The sequence below is a fragment of the Microtus oregoni genome, unplaced genomic scaffold (genome assembly GCF_018167655.1).
Source record: "Microtus oregoni isolate MIOR12 unplaced genomic scaffold, Mior012 000059F_ref0000304, whole genome shotgun sequence".
In the NCBI taxonomy this organism is placed as follows: domain Eukaryota; kingdom Metazoa; phylum Chordata; class Mammalia; order Rodentia; family Cricetidae; genus Microtus; species Microtus oregoni.
This window is the reverse complement of record NW_024543835.1, coordinates 11,548,124-11,566,556: the sequence shown is the minus strand read 5'-3', so window position 1 is coordinate 11,566,556 and position 18,433 is coordinate 11,548,124. Positions and strand designations below refer to the sequence as shown.

The 18,433-nt window shown below is 38.4% G+C and overlaps 1 protein-coding gene across 1 annotated transcript in view; it reads left to right on the top strand.

Annotated features, from left to right (window-relative positions):
• The window catches only part of LOC121439034 (pyruvate dehydrogenase (acetyl-transferring) kinase isozyme 3, mitochondrial-like), a 67,716-nt gene that overhangs the window by 39,288 nt on the left and 9,995 nt on the right, over positions 1–18,433 (top strand). The window contains exons 4-6 of the mRNA XM_041639526.1: positions 4,942–5,126; positions 6,582–6,671; positions 17,118–17,195. Coding sequence (XP_041495460.1) covers positions 4,942–5,126; positions 6,582–6,671; positions 17,118–17,195 — 353 coding nt within the window. The remainder of the gene's footprint in view (positions 1–4,941; positions 5,127–6,581; positions 6,672–17,117; positions 17,196–18,433) is intronic.

Sequence of the window (18,433 nt, the reverse complement as noted above, 5' to 3'; positions counted from 1 at the left end):
TTTTAGAGAAGCATAAAAGGTGTGTGTGTGTGGTGTTTATACAAAACTCAAATTGCTATCACAATGTAGAAAGACTACTGAATTTTCATGTTACTGGAAAGTATTTCTATTTTCCATTTTTGTTCTCCAGCAAAACATAGATAGCTGTGAGTGGGGGTGTTTCCCCAAGAAAATTCTCTCCACCCTAATTTCTCCATTTTGGGTATAAAAAAATGAATGCTCATGGTAGTCTGTTGTGCCGAGAACTAACTTTAATTGTAAGTATAGACATAATCCATATAATTGTGAGATAAACACTTGACTCGGAGTGTTCCATGAAAGAATTAGGGAAGTATGATACTACACAAACAACCTTGGAGCATTTTCCCACCCAGCCGTGAATTGACAAACGAGGACCTATGGAGGTCAGAAGCGTGAAGAATGCTCTCAACATTGTGACACTGCATAGCTGAGCACCTATGAGTCATGGTTCCTTTTCGTTAGTGTTCTGGTTCTTTGCATTATACCATACTGCCTAATGGCTGCTTCCAGCCAGGAGAAGCTCAGGTTCAGTTGTATTTTCTCTTATGGATCTGGGAAATATGAAAAGTGCAAGCATTGGGTGAGAGCCACAGTTGCTTCCTTGATTCTAGTCACTGTTGTCACTTAAGGCATTGACATTAAATGGATCGAATCCAGGAACTTTGTTTCTTTAAATCATTAGTTGGGGACATTTTGAACTCCTCAAAGTGAAGCTGGCCTCTAGCTCTATATTTGAAGATACAGATTTGGAGAAGTACACAATTATTCATTGCTGTGGTTTTTTCTGGAGTCCTGTCTCTGTAACAAAATTCCCATCAGTGACAATTTATTGAAATGGATTATACTGAATCCAGCGTGTGCTAGATCTTCATGGCAGTAGTTCTTTCTCAGTGAGTTTTGAGAACTTAAAGGCTTTATGCAACTAGTTTGGAAAGTTGAGACTTGAGAAGCCCCATGCGTTAGTAAAGGAAGAGGTGAATGGTGAGCTAGTGTCCTGGTGACAGCCTTCCTTTTCAGCTGGGGGTCATCTATGTATATCACATTGATAATCATGAGGGATATAGAAAAGCCCATGTGGTAGGGAGGTGTTCTGAGAATCCGCTAAAATAAGCCTGTGCAAGCAAAGACGTTTCTGCACTCTAAAGCATTATTTCATTTTACAGATACTTAATTTATAAATACATTGGAAGGAGGTAATTAAGGAAAAATTATCCATTGTAAAATTTCTTGTGAATAATTGTGAACTTGGGCTTTTTTGTTTTGTTTTGTTTTTGAGACAGGGTCTCACTGTTGCAGTGATCAGGTTGGTTTTGCACTCAGAGATTTGCCTTTTTTATGCTTCCTGAGTGCTGAGAAAAAAGATGTGTGCCACCAAGCCTGGCTAATTGTGAACTTTTAATTTAGAGTTTTTCATCTTTGCTGTCATTGTTTGTATATATTTCTTACAGAAATATTTCATTGAGATAAAAATAAGACTTAAGTAAAAAACTTATCCCAAGTTTCCATTCCTAGTGGACAACCGCACCTAACATTTTCTTATACCCTTATTACCCTAAACATTCATATTGCATGAGTGTAGGGTTTTTTGATTTTGTTTGTTTATTTGTTTTGGTTTTTGAAGATAAGATTTCTCTGTGTAGCCCTGGCTGTCCTGGAATTCACTCTTTAGACCAGGCTGGCCTCCAATTCACAGAGTTTTACCTGCCTCTGTCTCCCAAGTGCTGGGAAATAATCATGTGCCACCACCACTTGGCAAATTTTATAAAAATAAGTATCTGTAATAGTTCTTGGCCATTATTAATAGTTTCACAATATAATCATGCATCTCTTAATGACTGATACCTTTCGAGAAATGCATCATGAGAAATTTGTGTGAATACTGTGGAGTATTCTCGTACAAACTTAAGATGACTACAGCCTTACCAGGGGACATAGTCTTTTGGGGACACTGCTGTGTACAGAGTCTGTCATTGTTATGATGTAACACGTAGTTGTCACTTATATATACACTCACACACACACACTTGGCATTTTGAGACAGGTTTTTTTTTTTCCGGTGTAGCAGCCCTGGCTGTCCTGGAACTCACACCAGACTGGTCTCAGAATTCAGAGATCCGCCTGCCTCTGCCTCCTGAGTGCTGGGATTAAAGGCGTGCACCACCACTGCCCAGCATATATTATTAATTCTTCTACTTATAGGTCATGTAATTTGCCCCACTAGTATTGAATTTTAGACTGGTTTGTAGTTTTTAAAAATTATTTGTTTGTATGTATGAGTATATGATACATGTGCATAGGTGTTTGTCATCTTATGCATATAGATCAGAGGATAGGCTTGGGTGTTAGTCTTTGCCTTTGCCTTTCTTTTCTATGGGTTCTAGGGATCCAAACTCAGGTCACCGGGCTTAAGCAGCAAGTGCAATTATCCCCTGAGTCATCTTGCTGGCTCAAAACAGCATCTCTCCAAACAGCTTTTGTTTTCTTTCTCTCATGTCTCCCCCACTCCTGTTCTCTATGTATGAGTATGCATGCATGTGTGTGAAAGCAGTTTTTGAAAACAACTATTAACGTTGTTCAGCTATTTCTCCAGCCTTGATCCTGGAAGTGGAATTAGCGTCTTTGGACCTGAGCTATATTTGGTTAAGTTGCCCTTAGAAAATGTTCCATTTAGCACCCACACGCAACCTACACTGCTTATTATTTGCCATCCTCATAAAGAACAGTTTCACATTGTGTTATTTTACTTTGCTTTTGTGCCGGAAAATTGATTGGTGTTTGTGCTTGCTTTTTCCTAGATTTCCCCACTAATACAGATCCTTTTCCTAGTTTCTCAGTAAGATGTTCATCTTCACCAAGTCTGAGGACTCTTGTGGTTCTTCATTCATCCACGTGCTTCTGAAATTCAGTCATCTCTTTTCTTTGTGTCATGTGTTTCTCCTGTTCCTAATAAGCTTAGAACAGCCCTCTTCATTTCAGCTGCACACTTGATTCAGTGGATTTTCTTTATTGTTTGTGATTTCACTCAACATTTTTATCTTTAAAAAATTAATTTTTGTGTATGGTTTATGCATATACATGTGTATGTGTGCATTTTCATGTGGTGATCAGAGGTTGGCATCAAGTGTCTTCCTTGATCATGCTCACTTCATTTTTCCAGACAGGCTCTCTCACTGAACAGGAATTTGATGTTTTGACTAGACTAGCTGGAATCCAGCTTTCTCTGCTCCTCTGGCTGTTGGGTTACTGAGATGTGCTGCCACACCTGGCTTTCATGTGGGTACAGGTCCTCATGACATTGTTCCTAAGCCATCTCCCCAGTCTCACTCTTAAGTTTATGACTTGAAATTGGTATATGATTAGCCCTCTGACCTAATCAGTTTAATCATTTCCTTACTGAGTTACATTGTTACATTCTTTTTAAAAATTTATTCTTATTCCTTGTGCATTGATGCTTTTCTCTGCATGCGTATCTGTGTGAGGGTGTCAGATCCCCTGGAACTGGAACCACACACAGTTGTGAGCTGCCATGTGGGTGCTGGGAATCGAACTTGGATCCTCTGGAAGAGCCATCAATGCTCTTTAACTGCTGAGCTATCTCTCTAGACCCCACATTGTTATATTCTTAATATGCTAAATTCTGGGGCACAGCTACTCACTCAGCCTTAGAGCCTGATGTCATTGCTTGACTTACTTTCCTGTCCTTAAAGTCGTGGTATTTCATATTTTTATACGTGTTTTTAAAGTTTTTATTTTTTATTTTATTTGTATGGGTGTTTTGTCTACAAAATGTGTACCGCATGAGTGTCTGGTGCCCGTGGAGTCCAGAACAGGGTGTTACTCCCCGGGACTGGACTTAAAAATGGTTGTGAGCCAGTGTGTATCTGCTGTGAATTTCACCATTACCGCAGCAACTCTTAGAGAGGAAAACATTTAGTTGGCATTTGCTTAGAGTTTCAGAGGTCTAGTCCAATATTATCACGGGAGGAAGCATGACGGCATGCAGGCAGACATGGTGCTGGAGAAGGAACTGAAAGATCTCCATCTGGGTCTACAGGCAGCAGCAGGTAAAGAGAGAGACACTGGGCCTGACATGAGCATCTGAAACCCTAAAGCCCCCAGTGACACACTTCTCCAGCAAGGCCACATCTCCTAATAGTGCCACTCCCTAAGCATTGAAATATGAGTCTTTGGGGGCCATTTTTATTCAAGCCACCACAATATGTAAACCAGTTCCTCTGGAAAAGCAGCCAGTGCTCTTGACTACCGAGCCATCTCTTCAGCCCCTTCCCTATATATCTTGGCAATAATGTGCCAGAATACTTGAAAATGATTGGTGTGTTTGATTTTGAGATGGGTGTCTTCCTATATTGTCTAGGCTAGTTTTAAACCCTCCTGCTTTGGCCTCCTGAGTATCTGGAACGATGGGTATGTGCCACTGCTCCCAACAAATAAGTTTATTAACATTGAGGTTTTATATCTACATTTTAACATGTTTTACTACTGGAAGGAGATTATTTCAAATTTTTGCTCATAAAATGTTTGGCATTCTTTATTCAGAGAAGAAGCTCTTGCTTTAAGATTTCCATTTCTAAGTCCTTAGAAGAAACATTGATATATTCTGTAATTCTTTAGTCAAAAAATATTTATAGAATTCCAAAATGTAAGTGCATTCCTAAGAAATTATTTCAACTTATTTTTAAACTTGACTAGACTACTTTGTGTAGCTCTAAAGGAATTTTGGTAGTAAATTTCAAACCAAAGCTTGTGTTAGGTTTTAATATTTTGACTACTTCCCTTTACTATCTAGTAAACATAATGTTTATAGTTATAAGGAATACCAGAAGGTAACTAGTCAGAGGTGGGAAATGTGTTCGGCCTGGGAAATCCAGACTTACCACTTTTTGTTTCCTTCCCACACAGCTTTCTCCATGTTTTGATTAACATCAGAAACAGACACAATGATGTTGTTCCTACCATGGCCCAAGGCGTGATTGAGTACAAGGAAAAGTTCGGTTTTGATCCATTTATTAGCAGTAACATCCAATATTTCCTGGATCGTTTTTATACCAACCGAATTTCTTTCCGCATGCTTATTAACCAACACAGTAAGTTGGGTTATGTTGGGTCCAGCTTTAAAAAGGTAACCAAATTGATTTTTCTGAAAAGTCTTGGTTTTGCATCACTTTTAATCTACTGATTTAGACTTTTGACTGTAGAAATCTCATTTCTAGTTCAGTTTTTCATAAGTGAATCCTTCCTATTGTAAACATCTGTTAATCAGTGTTCTTAATTAACATCTGTGATACTTACATTAGAGGCAGGAGCACTGCCTCTCTCTCGGGCTCTGCTGCTGCTTTGCTGTGGAGGCAAAGGACTGGTTTTAATGACAGCCATGTTCATTTCTCCATAATTTGATGTACCTGGTAGTATTTTTTCTTAAGCCATACATGCATTTTCTTTTTTAATTTTAAAACCATCAAAACTGTGACTGTTGAATGGCATGTTGGGCATATAAACAATTCCTTTTTTCCGCAGTGGTAGGAAAAATCCAAGGAAGCGTGATCATCAGTCCGTGATGCCATGTTGAGAGCTTTAGTCTGTTCCCCATGCTAATAGACAGGGCTATAATCTAAAATTCTTCTTAACACAAAGAACTTCTTGATTGATTTCTAGTGTTGTCACCTTGGTTCATTTTTTTTTTTAATTCTGAGGAAAAAGCATCCACGTATTTGGAGTCATCCTTGCTGAATCAGAGCATGGACAAAGCATGTTTTGTTTGCTTTACTCATTTTTTTTTGGTTTTTAAAACTCATTTGATTTATTTAGACAAATTTAATGGAACTCTTAAGTATGTATTTATGCGTTTTTAGAAACAAACTATATGACAGTTTATAGAAAAAAGGAACCTAAATACTAGTCAGCTAATGTACTGAGTCACTGGCTATTTTCCAAGTGTTGAATAATTTAATATAAAGTATACCTATAAAAATTTGGCTTGAGTTCCTTTTTTTGTTTTCAGGTTCTTTAGGTTTTTATTTAGGAATAAAAGTTTGCAACTATTGTGTAGAGTAAAATAAAGTATTTTTCTAACAAAGTTTTTTGTGTACACAGAATTGAAAAAGAACCTCCAGGATGGAGGCATTTGCAGTGTTGCCAGTGAAGGTTCTTCACAAATGGCCCAAACTGCATGTTGTGAATATTTAATGATTTGGATAAATGACTGCAGTAGGCTTGAGCAGGGAGATTAGCTGCCGAGCATGGAAATGTCTTGATCTAGCTTCCGCCAGCTGAGGGAGAAAGGACTAGACACCGGACATGCGCTGCTGCTTTAGGGTCGGTCTACTGACTGCAACTAATGGACTTGAAGCACTTCTTCCCCCCCTTTTTGGCTGATGTATTTGCTCACCCATCAGCTGTTTTACATTGCTCTAAGTCATTGTGGATGCTAAAATGATTCTTAAAATTAAAGATCCTTTTAGAGAATTGGAATTTCTTTCTGTGCCTGAGCACCCCAGCTTGCTGTGCTTCAATCCCCTTTCTTCTCTTTTGTGTTCATTTAGCACTTCTGTTTGGCGGTGACACTAATCCTGCTCATCCTAAACACATAGGGAGTATTGATCCCACCTGTAATGTCGCTGATGTGGTGAAAGGTAAGGATACCAACCCAGTGTCACTGGCCATGGCAGAAATAGCACTGTGGTTTATTTGAGGCAGCTCAGCTGTAGGGTTATGTTGCTGTGTAGTCTGTGATTCATCAGACCATGTTAGGTCTAAATCACTTAGTCCAAATATGAAATATTTCTAGATCAGAAAAGGACAAATAATTTCCAATGCTCAAATACCAGTTTCTACTTTATTGCTCAGGGTTAGAGTTGTAGTTCTTTCTTAAACACTAAACATTCCAGGAAGTTCTAAATTTTGACTTGCTATCATTTTTAACTATTTCCTTGTTATAAAATGGAACTAAGTTCACATTTTCCAAATCTACATGTCTTTCTGTTGTATACTCATGGTGTTAAAAGCTATACAGCAAGTGGGCTTAGCTGGATGGACACTATGCCAATAGTCCCAGGGTAGAACAGTCCAGGTACTCATAAATCCCGATTAACTGAGGACTTTGAGTTTGAGCAACAGGTTCCCCATTATTCATTTAAAATAAATGCTTTATCCCGAATGGCTGAAACCCACCAGGTTCCAGTTTTTCCTTTGGGCAGATTCATGTTCCCAACCCATCTCCTTCCCCAGATTGCATTTCCTCTTCTGCTTCGCATCTCACTGGAAACACTCGGCTGATAGTTTATGACTCTGACTCTTCCTGGTTTCCATCAAGGGCTCTGGCTGCTCTTGAGAAGCCACTGCTGAGGACGACCTGTACAGTGCGTTTTCCTGGGGCCGCCTAGGTCACTCTTGGGTCAGAAGACATTTGCTCACATTATTTCAGTTCTAAAGTGACTAGCTCCAGCCAGCACATGACACTTCTGCCTATTCTCTTGAACTGTACTTGATGTAAGGTCGAGGGATGCTTCTGTACTTGTTCAATAAGTTATATAGAACCTTAGAGTGCCCATAGAGATAGATGCTCTATAAATATTCTGTGGTTTGATAAATTTTAGGCACTTAAAATTGTTAAATAAATTTTATTACTAAAAATATGCTCTGGAAAGATAGCTCAACTGTTAAGAGCACTGACTTTTAAGTTGCTTAAAGAGGTCCCAGATGCTCTTCCCGGCACTCACAGCATCTTAGAGCTGTGTATGTTACAGCTGTCCATAACTCCAGCTTCAGCATCCTCTTCTGACCATGGGGGGCACCAGGTACACAGGCATACATACTTGCAAAACACTCATACACATAGAATAACAATTTTTAAGAAACTACAAATAAATAAATAGCACACACTGGAATTAACTAGTCCCAAAGTCTAGTTTTTAGGTGTGATACTGATATAGTGGGGATGTTTTTAGTCATAGCTTTAGAGCTAAAGCTTCAGGAGATAGTAAATGTCTGTACATGGTTTGAAATAACGGATTTGCTTCAAAATTAGAGAGATAATGGGGAATGAAAAAAGACTAGGCCTCTGTGCAGAATAGTTGAGGCTTTTGTGATTACATGGGTTTTAAAATACTGTGGTTTACACTTTGGCACGTGTTTGAAATTCTTCGTGGTAAAGTTGGGTAAACACTCATTTTTATTAGCTCACAGTTTCTTTACAAAATCAAGTCTGACTAATTTTTAGGGGAGGTTATAGCTAAGAATCTGTGGAATTTGATAAAAGTTAACAGCTTTTATAGTACAAAGAGGTTGGGAAATGCTACAGCACATCCTTTGAATTCAAGGAGGAATTCCCCAATGACTTGGCTCTTAAGGTTGAAAGAACTTAAGTTTTATGACAGTTACTGCCAGCAGTATTCTGTTATTTAGTTTGTATTAACTACTGATGATGTTATGTTGATCTCTAACCTGTGCATAAAAATTTCAAGGTATGCCAGAAACTTTTGCATTTTTTGTGGCGAATTTTATGCCAAAAGCTAAGTGCAGATTATTTAGAATAGTCCAACACATATTTGAAATAAGCCAGAAAGTGTCAGTCAGCTCTCTATTGTTGTGACAGGATACCCGAAGAAATCAACTTATGAGAAAATATTATGTTGGTACAGTGCGCTGTCACTGGCCCATCATTGCGGGCCTGTCACAATGTAGACTATTGTGGCGGTGTGTGCCAGAGCAGAGCTACTCATTTGATGACGGTATCTGGGAAACAAAAAGAGAAAGGAGCCAGAATCCCAGAATCTCCTTCAAGATCAGTGATCTGACTTCCCCACCCTTATACCCCATCCCCCAAGGTCCTGTCATCTTGCAGTAACACCACAAGCTGGAGGCTGTTCAACTCATGACCTTTAAGGCACTTAAGCACAAAGCATAAAGCATCAGTTTCTTTGTTCATTTTACTCACAGTTCCAGTCTCTTCCTTTCTCCTCATGCTCCCAATACTCACAGCTTATTGTTGCTGTGCTGGGACTGAGCTTTGGGCTTTAGACATGGTGGGCAAGCACTTTACCATTGGGCTTGATTCCTAGCCTTCTCTTTATTTTGAGACAGGCTTTTGCCACGTCTATCAGGCTGGCCTTGAACTCGCTCTGTGGCCCATGTAGGCTTTGAACTTGTGATCCTTCTGTCGTGGCCTCAGTAGCTAGGATTATAGGCCTACATCACCAGCCATAGCCCACTCACAGATTTATCTTTACTCTTTTGCCTTTTTTAATCTTCTGCTTAGTGTATTGCAAATACAGTTTACTATATTTTATTGTGTGATTTTGGGGGAACACAACTAGAACCTAGATTCTTGGTGAAGCTCTAAGCAGTGAAGCAATGACTCACTCCCCATACTCCATTTGACTTCTCCCAACACACACACACACACACACACACACACACACACGCACGCACGCACACATCCTGCCAGGATCCTGATGAGGTGAGGAGGGAGAACTGATCACTCTGTTCCTCTGTGAATCTTTCTGTAGTTTCCATCTCTCGGTAGCCTCTTTCCTTAAGTTCAGAAGAATTGGAGGGTGCTTTCAGATATGTGCTGCTGCAAAGCCACACCCTCATGATCCACTTTGTGGTGCCCTTCTCTCACGTCCAGGAGCTTTACAAGTAGCTTTCCTTTTTAACACTGGTCTTCGAACCTAGGGTCTCTCACGTCCTGAGGAAATACTGCGCAACTGAAGTGTATTTTGAACCCCTTTTCATTTTTTTTTATTTTGAGACAGGATTTTATTAAGTTGCCATGCTTTCTCTGAACTCAGCTCTGTAGCCCAGACAGGCCTTGAACTTGTCCTTTTGCATGATTCCCCCAGAGCACTGCTAATATAGTTCTGTACCTCTGGAACTTTTTTTTGTTTCCTTAGCTGTGAAGAGCTTCCATGGTTTAAGCATAATTAAATGTCTACTCCAGATGACCATATATGTATGTAATGTGCATTCCTGTGCTGGTGTGTGCACATGTGTTTTACAGCCTTCACAAGTTCTAATGAACTAAAACTGATTACCTACTTAGGCTTTTAGAGACAGACTACAGAAAACTTACGTAGAGGGTAAAAGTGCTGTTTTTATTTTTGACTAGATAGTTGTATAAAGGTGTACAAATAGGGTATATCCAGTATAGCAGTAACTGAACGCTCTTGAGCACACCTCCTTGTGGCTTATTCTGCACATTAGTTTTTCCTTTTATACATCTGTGAATTATAGACTCCGGAGTGATTGCTAGAATTAGTGCTGTAAAGTGAGTCCTATTATCCTTGGGAGGAGCCTTCCATGGTGACCCTTTCACTCCTTTCTTTGTAAAAGGAGGCAGACAATCAAATGGAAAATTCTGATGAGAGTGTTTCAAAGATACAAACTTAAATCTTTGCTTTGTTACAAAAGTTGACTTCCTCAGCCATGCTAACTTCTCCATGCCATTTTTATGTTATTATTGCTTAGCATGATAGCATACAAATGGCCTCCTGAGTGCATGGTATTATTTCAGCTCAGAAATAATATCTTATGCTTTCAATTTTGTCTCCTCAGGTTGCAAGTACCAGACCCACTCTAGCTCCAGAAATAGATTTATTAAAATAACTGTGTAGGTCCTAAGTCATGAAACAGTTTACAGTCAGAGCTATGGATACTGGAGTTGGCAAACAAAAACACCAGCTTGTGTTCTGGGTGGCTTGCAATTGGAATTGCCAAGTTACGGCCTCTCTACTTGCCTTTTTTTTTCTTTTTTGGTATTCCTGGTTAACTTGACTGATGCCCACTTAAGACAATGCCAAGCACTGCAGGCCTTGCTACATCATGATACTCTTCAGTACTCTTTTTGATTCATGGTCATCTTGAATGTCTAAGAGGTAGACTGTATCACTTCATTTCATTTTGTTTTTACCTGTGACTATAAATTTTAATAGTCTGGCTCTGCCTAGCCTGGAGATTCTTCGTTTTTATGGTAGATGTTTTGTGTGCACTTCTCCAGTTGGCTGTGTTTTATGAGGTCGGAAAACTAATGGATTCCACTTGGGATGGATTTTGGGTAGGGAGGCTAATAATATATATTGCATTATATTTCTTTGCAACTTAAAGGGTTTCTAAAAAGTGGCATATTGGTTCTGGAAATTTCTTTCTAAGGGAGCACATGGGTCTGAATGATCTTTGTTAAACAATCACCTTAGGTGGCTAGGGTCAAAAAAGTGCAGAAGGTGAAGGTATGGATAACCTATCAGTCTTGTCCTCAGATACTTGGAAAATAGGTACCCAACTCAGGTGTGGCTCAGTGAGCAAGTGCATATGCAGCGGGGCAGGGGAGGGGAGGTGTTCTCGTTTGTTCTTTGTTTAGGTTTGTCAAGACAGGTCCTCATGTGGCCCACACTGGACTCAAACTTGGTATAGCCAGGGATAATATTGAACTAGGGATTCCCTTCATTTTCTAAGTACTTCAGGTGTATTCTACCACTCCCAACTCTGACTGATAGGCTCAAATGGAATGATACAGGACAAATTCATTTTGAATCTGTAACATTACTATTATTTCATTTTATGTCATGGGTGTTTGTCTGTATATATTCCTGTGCACCGCTCTGGTGCCTGCAGAGTCCAGAAAAGGGTGTTGTCCTGGAACTGGAAGTACCGTTGGTGATGATCTGCTATGTGGGTGCTGGGAATTGAACCTGGATCCTCTGGAGGAACAGCCAGGGTGCCTACTACTAAGCCATCTTTCCAGTCCAAGATTCATTTTAAAACAGCTATTTGCTGTTTTAAGGAAACAGCTATTTGCATTATGCTAACAGGAGATAATATTGCTCTGCTACCAAGTATATCCAGCTGAAACAAGTGATAAAATGGTGAGTTTAAAGAAGGCAAGAATTGGAGGTTTTGGCAAGGTAGTTTGAAAACACCTATTTATGTTGTTTTGATTAGCCTTATGTTATTACCACATGAAAATAATGGTGTGGTGCTGTTTTATTAAAAATAATAAAAATATAAGAATTTTGAGACTGGAGAGAGGGCTCAGCAGTTTAAAGCACTGACTGCTCTTCCAGAGGACCTGAGTTCAATTCCCTGTACTCACATGGGCTACCAACTCTCTGTACTTCCACTTTCAGGAGGATCTGATGCCCCCTTCTGGCCTGTGGGGGCACTGCATGCACTCAGTATGCAAGACATATATGCAAAACACCATTCACATAGAATAAAAAATAAATTCTCAGAGCTGGAGAGATTGCTCAGTGGATAAAAGTGCTTTCCATGCAAGTATGAAGACATGAGTACAGGTTCCCAGAACCTACAAAAAGCTTCTGTCTCAGACGAACTAGAAGGCAAGGACTGCCCTTGTCCTTACAATTCCCTGTGAGCCCTGTGAGCCGAGGCATGCGTGTACTTACACTCTGCTGCAAGAACCTGCACATACACACAGACAAACCCACATAAGAGATAAATAAAAATGATGTTGTGTCTTTGAAATATTTTATGGCTATTTATGTATGCTTTGTTCTGACAGGAATTTTAAACTTGAGTTTATAAGATTTTTCTTTCTTCTGTTAGATTTAAAATTATTGTTTATGACATATTTATTTAAAAATTTTCAGTACTCAAAGTCTCACTCCTTATGTCATAAACAAGTGATCCAGTGGATTAAGTATAAAATCTGATAGTTGATGGAAGAGTAGATTTGGAGCAGAATTATGATCAGATAAGCTCCATAATCTGTTAAAGTTTCCCATGTGATATTTCTGAAAATGATTTATGGCTAAAGATGGATCTGCTGGAAATACTACCACTGCAAGCATTATTAGTGCAATGACTATCACTTACATTTACTGACAATGATAATAATTCCCCATGTTTCCTTTTCAAGATTAGTAGTAAATTCTAGCTGAAATATAGTACAGGTAAAAAATAGTTTGGCAATATTTTTTTCAAAAAATGCGATTTCTAATTTTAAAATAGTAATTTTTATTTAGAGAATTTATTGTAAGGAGAGTTTACAGAAACTGTAGGTATAAAGGAAAATTCCATACCAGTAGCTGAATTTTAATTCTTGAGATTTTTTTTTTTTTTTTTTTTGGTTTTTCGAGACAGGGTTTCTCTGTGGCTTTGGAGCCTGTCCTGGAACTAGCTCTGTAGACCAGGCTGGTCTCGAACTCACAGAGATCCGCCTGCCTCTGCCTCCCGAGTGCTGGGATTAAAGGCGTGTGCCACCATCGCCCGGCAGTTCTTGAGATTTTTTAAAATGGTTTTAATTTTTATGTTAAATTACGTAAGAATACCCTGTTTGAGTGCTGCCGAACACCCAGTAACCATGTGACCATTTATGGCATGGGAGAGCCAGTGTGGAAATGTGTGACATTGCCTTGACTTTTCAAGCAAGTGGTCACTTAATCTAGATTCTCTCCAGAACTACTTGGCTAGCCTGGAACTCTCTGTGTAGACTAAGCTGGCCTCAGATTCAGAGTTCTACCTGCTTCTGCCTGCTTGCTGATTTTGTTTTAAAAATGTTTGTCCTTAGGCTTCAAAACAGAGATAGTGCCTCAGAAATTCCATTTCCTAATCTGAACTCTTTATACTCGCCCTTACCCCAAAGGCGAATTAGTAAGTAATAATCTACACTCTTTAAATTTGCTACTCCTTTGTTACTGCTCTGGACTCTCACCTCCAGTATAACTAAAAGGAACACTTGTTAGTGTAGTTGAATAGTGAAAACTTTATCATTGGCAAAGGATTGTTATTTAGCAAATGTTTATTTTTTGTTTTTATAGTGTTTGGGATTAAACCCAACCTTTCATAAACTAGGCTAGTACTTATTACATCCCCAACCCTTAATCAGATGCTTATTATGTATTTTATCCAAAGAATTTTATTATCCTATGAGCATATTAGTGTAAATTTTTGTTAATAATACTCTCCGCATTCTATTGACTGGCTGGTGTGTGAAACTCTACATTGTAATGTTTTGAGATTTTTCAAGAATAATGAAGTAATTCTTAATTGTTTATCATTGATCCACTACAATGTATAATGATACTAAAAATATTTTTATTTATATGTGGTTTTAGGAGCCATACTGAGTTTGAAGTTGGCTGTTTTTATTTGGATTTCACTGTCTTCCAGACATTGTATATGTCTAGCATGTTTCCAGTGTTATCATATTCATAAGTAATGGCAAAGCTAATGCCGTGGATAATTAGAACATTTAGCAGGTTTGGGTTCTGTTACTATTTTATAGTGAAAGGTTGTTCAGTATTAAAATTATTATATGCCCAGAGGAGTTAAGGTAAATTGATTTTGTAGAGAGTGAAACATTGTAAATTTCTATATTTGAGGTCTTAAAAGTTCATGGTCAGCTTTTGTGCTATCACGTCACTAGGTGGAGATGTAGCATTGTTTAGTAGACTAGCCAAAGCTAAAGAACTGCTTCTTGATTTCTCTCCCTCCCTCCCGTTCTCCCTCTCTGTTCCCCCCTTTTAAAACAGAAACATTTTACATGTAATTGATGAGGTTTGTTATGTCCTAGGGAAAAAATTGCAAATTTAGTGTAGTTTAATATTCTAACCTTTTTCAGGGTAAAAATTCAACCCCACTTGAATGTCTATTTTCACACTTCAAATTCTCTTAAAAAAATTTTCTGTTCTTATTGCTATTTACTTTTTGTTTTCTGTTTTATTATATCTTGTCATAATTGGTCTGATGTCTCTGTCTTTGGTGCTTAATTCTGAAAGTTTAATCCGATATGAATTTTTAATGTGGCTACAAATAAAATTTGATAATTAGAATACAAAATTCTAATTTGGTAGCAACACAAGGTAAATGAATTTATAGTCTGAACATACCCTGTTCTTATCTTTGTATCATTTTAAGATGGTAATGTCAAATTTTAACATTTCAATTTTCTAGAGCCTATTCTCTCCCTTCCTTTTCTTCCTTTTTTCTCTCATCTCTTGAATCTTAATTAAGCAAGTATATTCTCTATGCACAATGTTGGTTTGTCTCCAGGAAGTTGGTATGTAGCTGAGAACATTGTAAAATCTGACTTTTGGAAACTGTAGAGGAAAACTAAAAGTCTTGTTCTGATAGCCTGACAGTTCCCACGTGTTTCTAATGAGTTGTCATAGAGTTCATCACTTTCCTGTTCCTAGGCACATGAGAACCAAAAGCATCAACATGAATATTCCCAGCAGTATTTATTCACAATAGCAAAGCAGTGTAAAGAACTCGAATGTCTGTCAGCTGACAAATGGATGAAGAAAATGTGATTTAGTTGTACAATGCCTATTACTGAAAATATTTTTATGCTGTGAAGTTTAATTACATGGAATGGACTACTGGTTCATGTTATAGCATAGATGACCCTTGAATACATTGTCTTAGTTTCTTTTTCTTTTTGCTACAATAAAATGCCCTAATAAGAGCAACTTAAGGGAGAAAGGGTTTATTTGGCTCTAAATTTCAGGTTACATTCCATCATGACAGGGAATTCATAGTAGAATGTAGTCACATTACACCCACAATCAGCATCAAAGAACGGTGAACTAATGCTTGCATGCTAATGTTTAGCTTGCTTTCCCTACTCCTAGGGAATGGTGCTACTCACATTGGGCAGGTCTTCCTGCCTTAGTTAATATAATCAAGATAATCCCCCCCCAAGCCATTCCTATAGACCAGTGTCCCTCATTGAGACTCCTTTTCCAGGTGATCCTAGATTATGTCAAGTTTACAGAACTAACATCACAAACACTATGCTGAGAGAAACCAGTCACCAAAGACCCGTAACACAGGATTCAGTTACTTGATCTGTCCAGAATGGTAAATCAGAAGAAGTAGGAAGGTGGTTGCTAAGGGCTGGGCAGAGAGGAATGACCGCTGACAGCGTGGGGCATCTTTTGCAGTGATAAAAATGTTAATTGTGATCAGGAGTGCTCAACTTGGCCGATAAAACTAAATACCACTGAATTCCATGTTCACTATAAATGGATGAATTGTATGAGAATTATGTGGAAAGGGAGTTAACAAAAAGGTGTGATACCGAGCCAAGAAAAAGCGATTGATCATCTAAACAGGCACTAGATTAAGTTTTGTGTAACAGTGTAAAGAAGTGAAGACCCAAATCTTCCTCTCAGATTGGTTTTTGCTTTTTTTTAATGGTTTACGGTTCAAGAGAGGTTAATACATATGTCATAAAGCACTTTACTTTCTTAATTTATTCCTTACCTTTTAAACTTTCTACAACCCGTCTTCTAGTCATTTTTGCCCCTCTTGGAAAGCAGATTCTTGCACCTTAGGGTTTATATCAGCTCTAAGCTCTTATCCTTAACCAATTAAGGAACGTTTTAAAGACAGCAGGTGGTTCTGATAACTTAAATTCTGTGTTTCATGAAAATCTGTTCACTCAATAAGTTCTTATTGATGTTTCATTTGCCAGTAACTGGAAAATCATGGCTGTTGGCATTTTTTAAGATTTATTTTATGTGTATGAAATGTTTTGCCTCCATACATGTATGTATGTGTATCATGCACATACCTGGTGCCTACAGAGGCCTTAGAGGGCATCAGATCCCCTGGAACTTGAGTTATGGATGGCTGTGAGCAACCATGTGAGTAGAAAGTGTACTGGGGCCCTCCATAAGAGCAGAAAGTGCTCTAAACTGGAGCCACGTCAGCAGCAGCGCACAGGTCTCTCCAGGTCTGACTGTTGCCAGTTTTTTAAATTACAGAAAGTATTATTTTGCTACAACTTATTCAGATTCTGTGATGTTCAGAAGTATAGTCCTAGGTTTATAAATTTTCATGAAAAATCTTTTAGCAGTGTGTTTAAAAGTTAAATACTTGTGTGTTTAGCATAAACCTAGCTTTATTGTTACTAATCTATGGTTTTGATATGGCTGTGGTTGTTAACATTTAGTAAAGATAAATGCTTTAGTCATAGTAATGTGTTGAAGCCAAAAGACTGCTTTAAAAGATGGCATTTGACTCATTTAAAGTCAGTGTAGACAAATTGACTTTATTTCTGTATATACACCACATGCTTATATCTATGGAATTCAACAATTAAATTTCTCTTACAGATGCGTATGAAACAGCAAAGCTGCTCTGTGAACAGTATTACCTGGTTGCTCCAGAGCTGGAAGTAGAAGAATTCAATGGTAAAAGACAAAACATTTTAGATGTGATCTGACGGGGTCAGGGTGGTATGGCATAGACAAGAAAAGTATTTTAATGTTAAGTACAAAGAAGGTGACTTAAATGCTGATCTTATACGAGCTTTTTTTCCCCCAAGAGATCCTAAAATGGTGTGTGTTTTCATCTTCATGTCCCTTCAGTGTGGTTCCTATCCCTTCAGTCATCTGGGATATTACTGTAAGTCAGTTTTGGATAGGAACGTGCAGCATGGCTTGTGTTCAGAAGCCTTTTCCGTTCACCTTGGGGCTTAATCTTGTGCTGCCACCTCTCCTTTTATATTCATTTTTTTCTGCTTAGCCTCCAGTTCCCACTTTTCATTCTTACAGGGAAAGCTGTCTCAAAGGAAAATTCCTGATGTCCATATAGAGTTCTGTTGACATTTGTTAAGTGCTGCTTCAACTAATGGTGTTTCAGGCAACGACTGCAAAACAGACTTTATTATTTCTTGAGACTCAAACATAAAAACCTCAGACCACATTTTTCTGTGACTTTTAAAAGTGTACTATTAGAGGGAGTATTCATATTCCGTTCATCTTATTTTAGAAAGCCGACAGACCTCTATTACCACCCACTAAGGCCGTGAGGCCCAGGATAAGGGAAGACTCATAGCCAAAACATTTAACATGATTTTAAAAGGGAGAAAAGAAATGTCAACTGTAATATTTCCAAAGAATACACATAATTGAGCAAGCCTTTAGATGACTCCTAAAGAATGTTGTTTAAACTTAAAAACAAACTGTAAAATGTTTTTCATTTCCTTGAGACTTGGACTGAAAAGGTTGAATTGAATTCTGAGGCTGTTTATACTAAGCACTCAGCTTGCTTCTCAGGCCCCATTACAGCCAAAATAAAAGAATCTCATAAAAACAGTGAAAGAAGCCAAGGAGGCTTATAAGTGGACCTCTGTATTAGTCCCTTCAGACTACTAAACACAATCATCAGACTGGGCGGATTAAATAACACATTTGTTTCTCATGTGTCTAGAACCTGAGAAGTACAAGATTGTAGTGCAAACAAATTTGGTATATGGCAAAGGCCTATTTTCTGACTTGCGGGTGATTTCTTGCTGTGCCTTTACATGTAGAAAGGGGCAAAGAGCTCCCTGGGGTCTTTTTTGGAAGAACAGTAATCTCATTTGTGAGGTTCCACTCATGAATAGTCAACTCCCAAAGGGCCCACCTCTGAGTACCATCACTTTAGG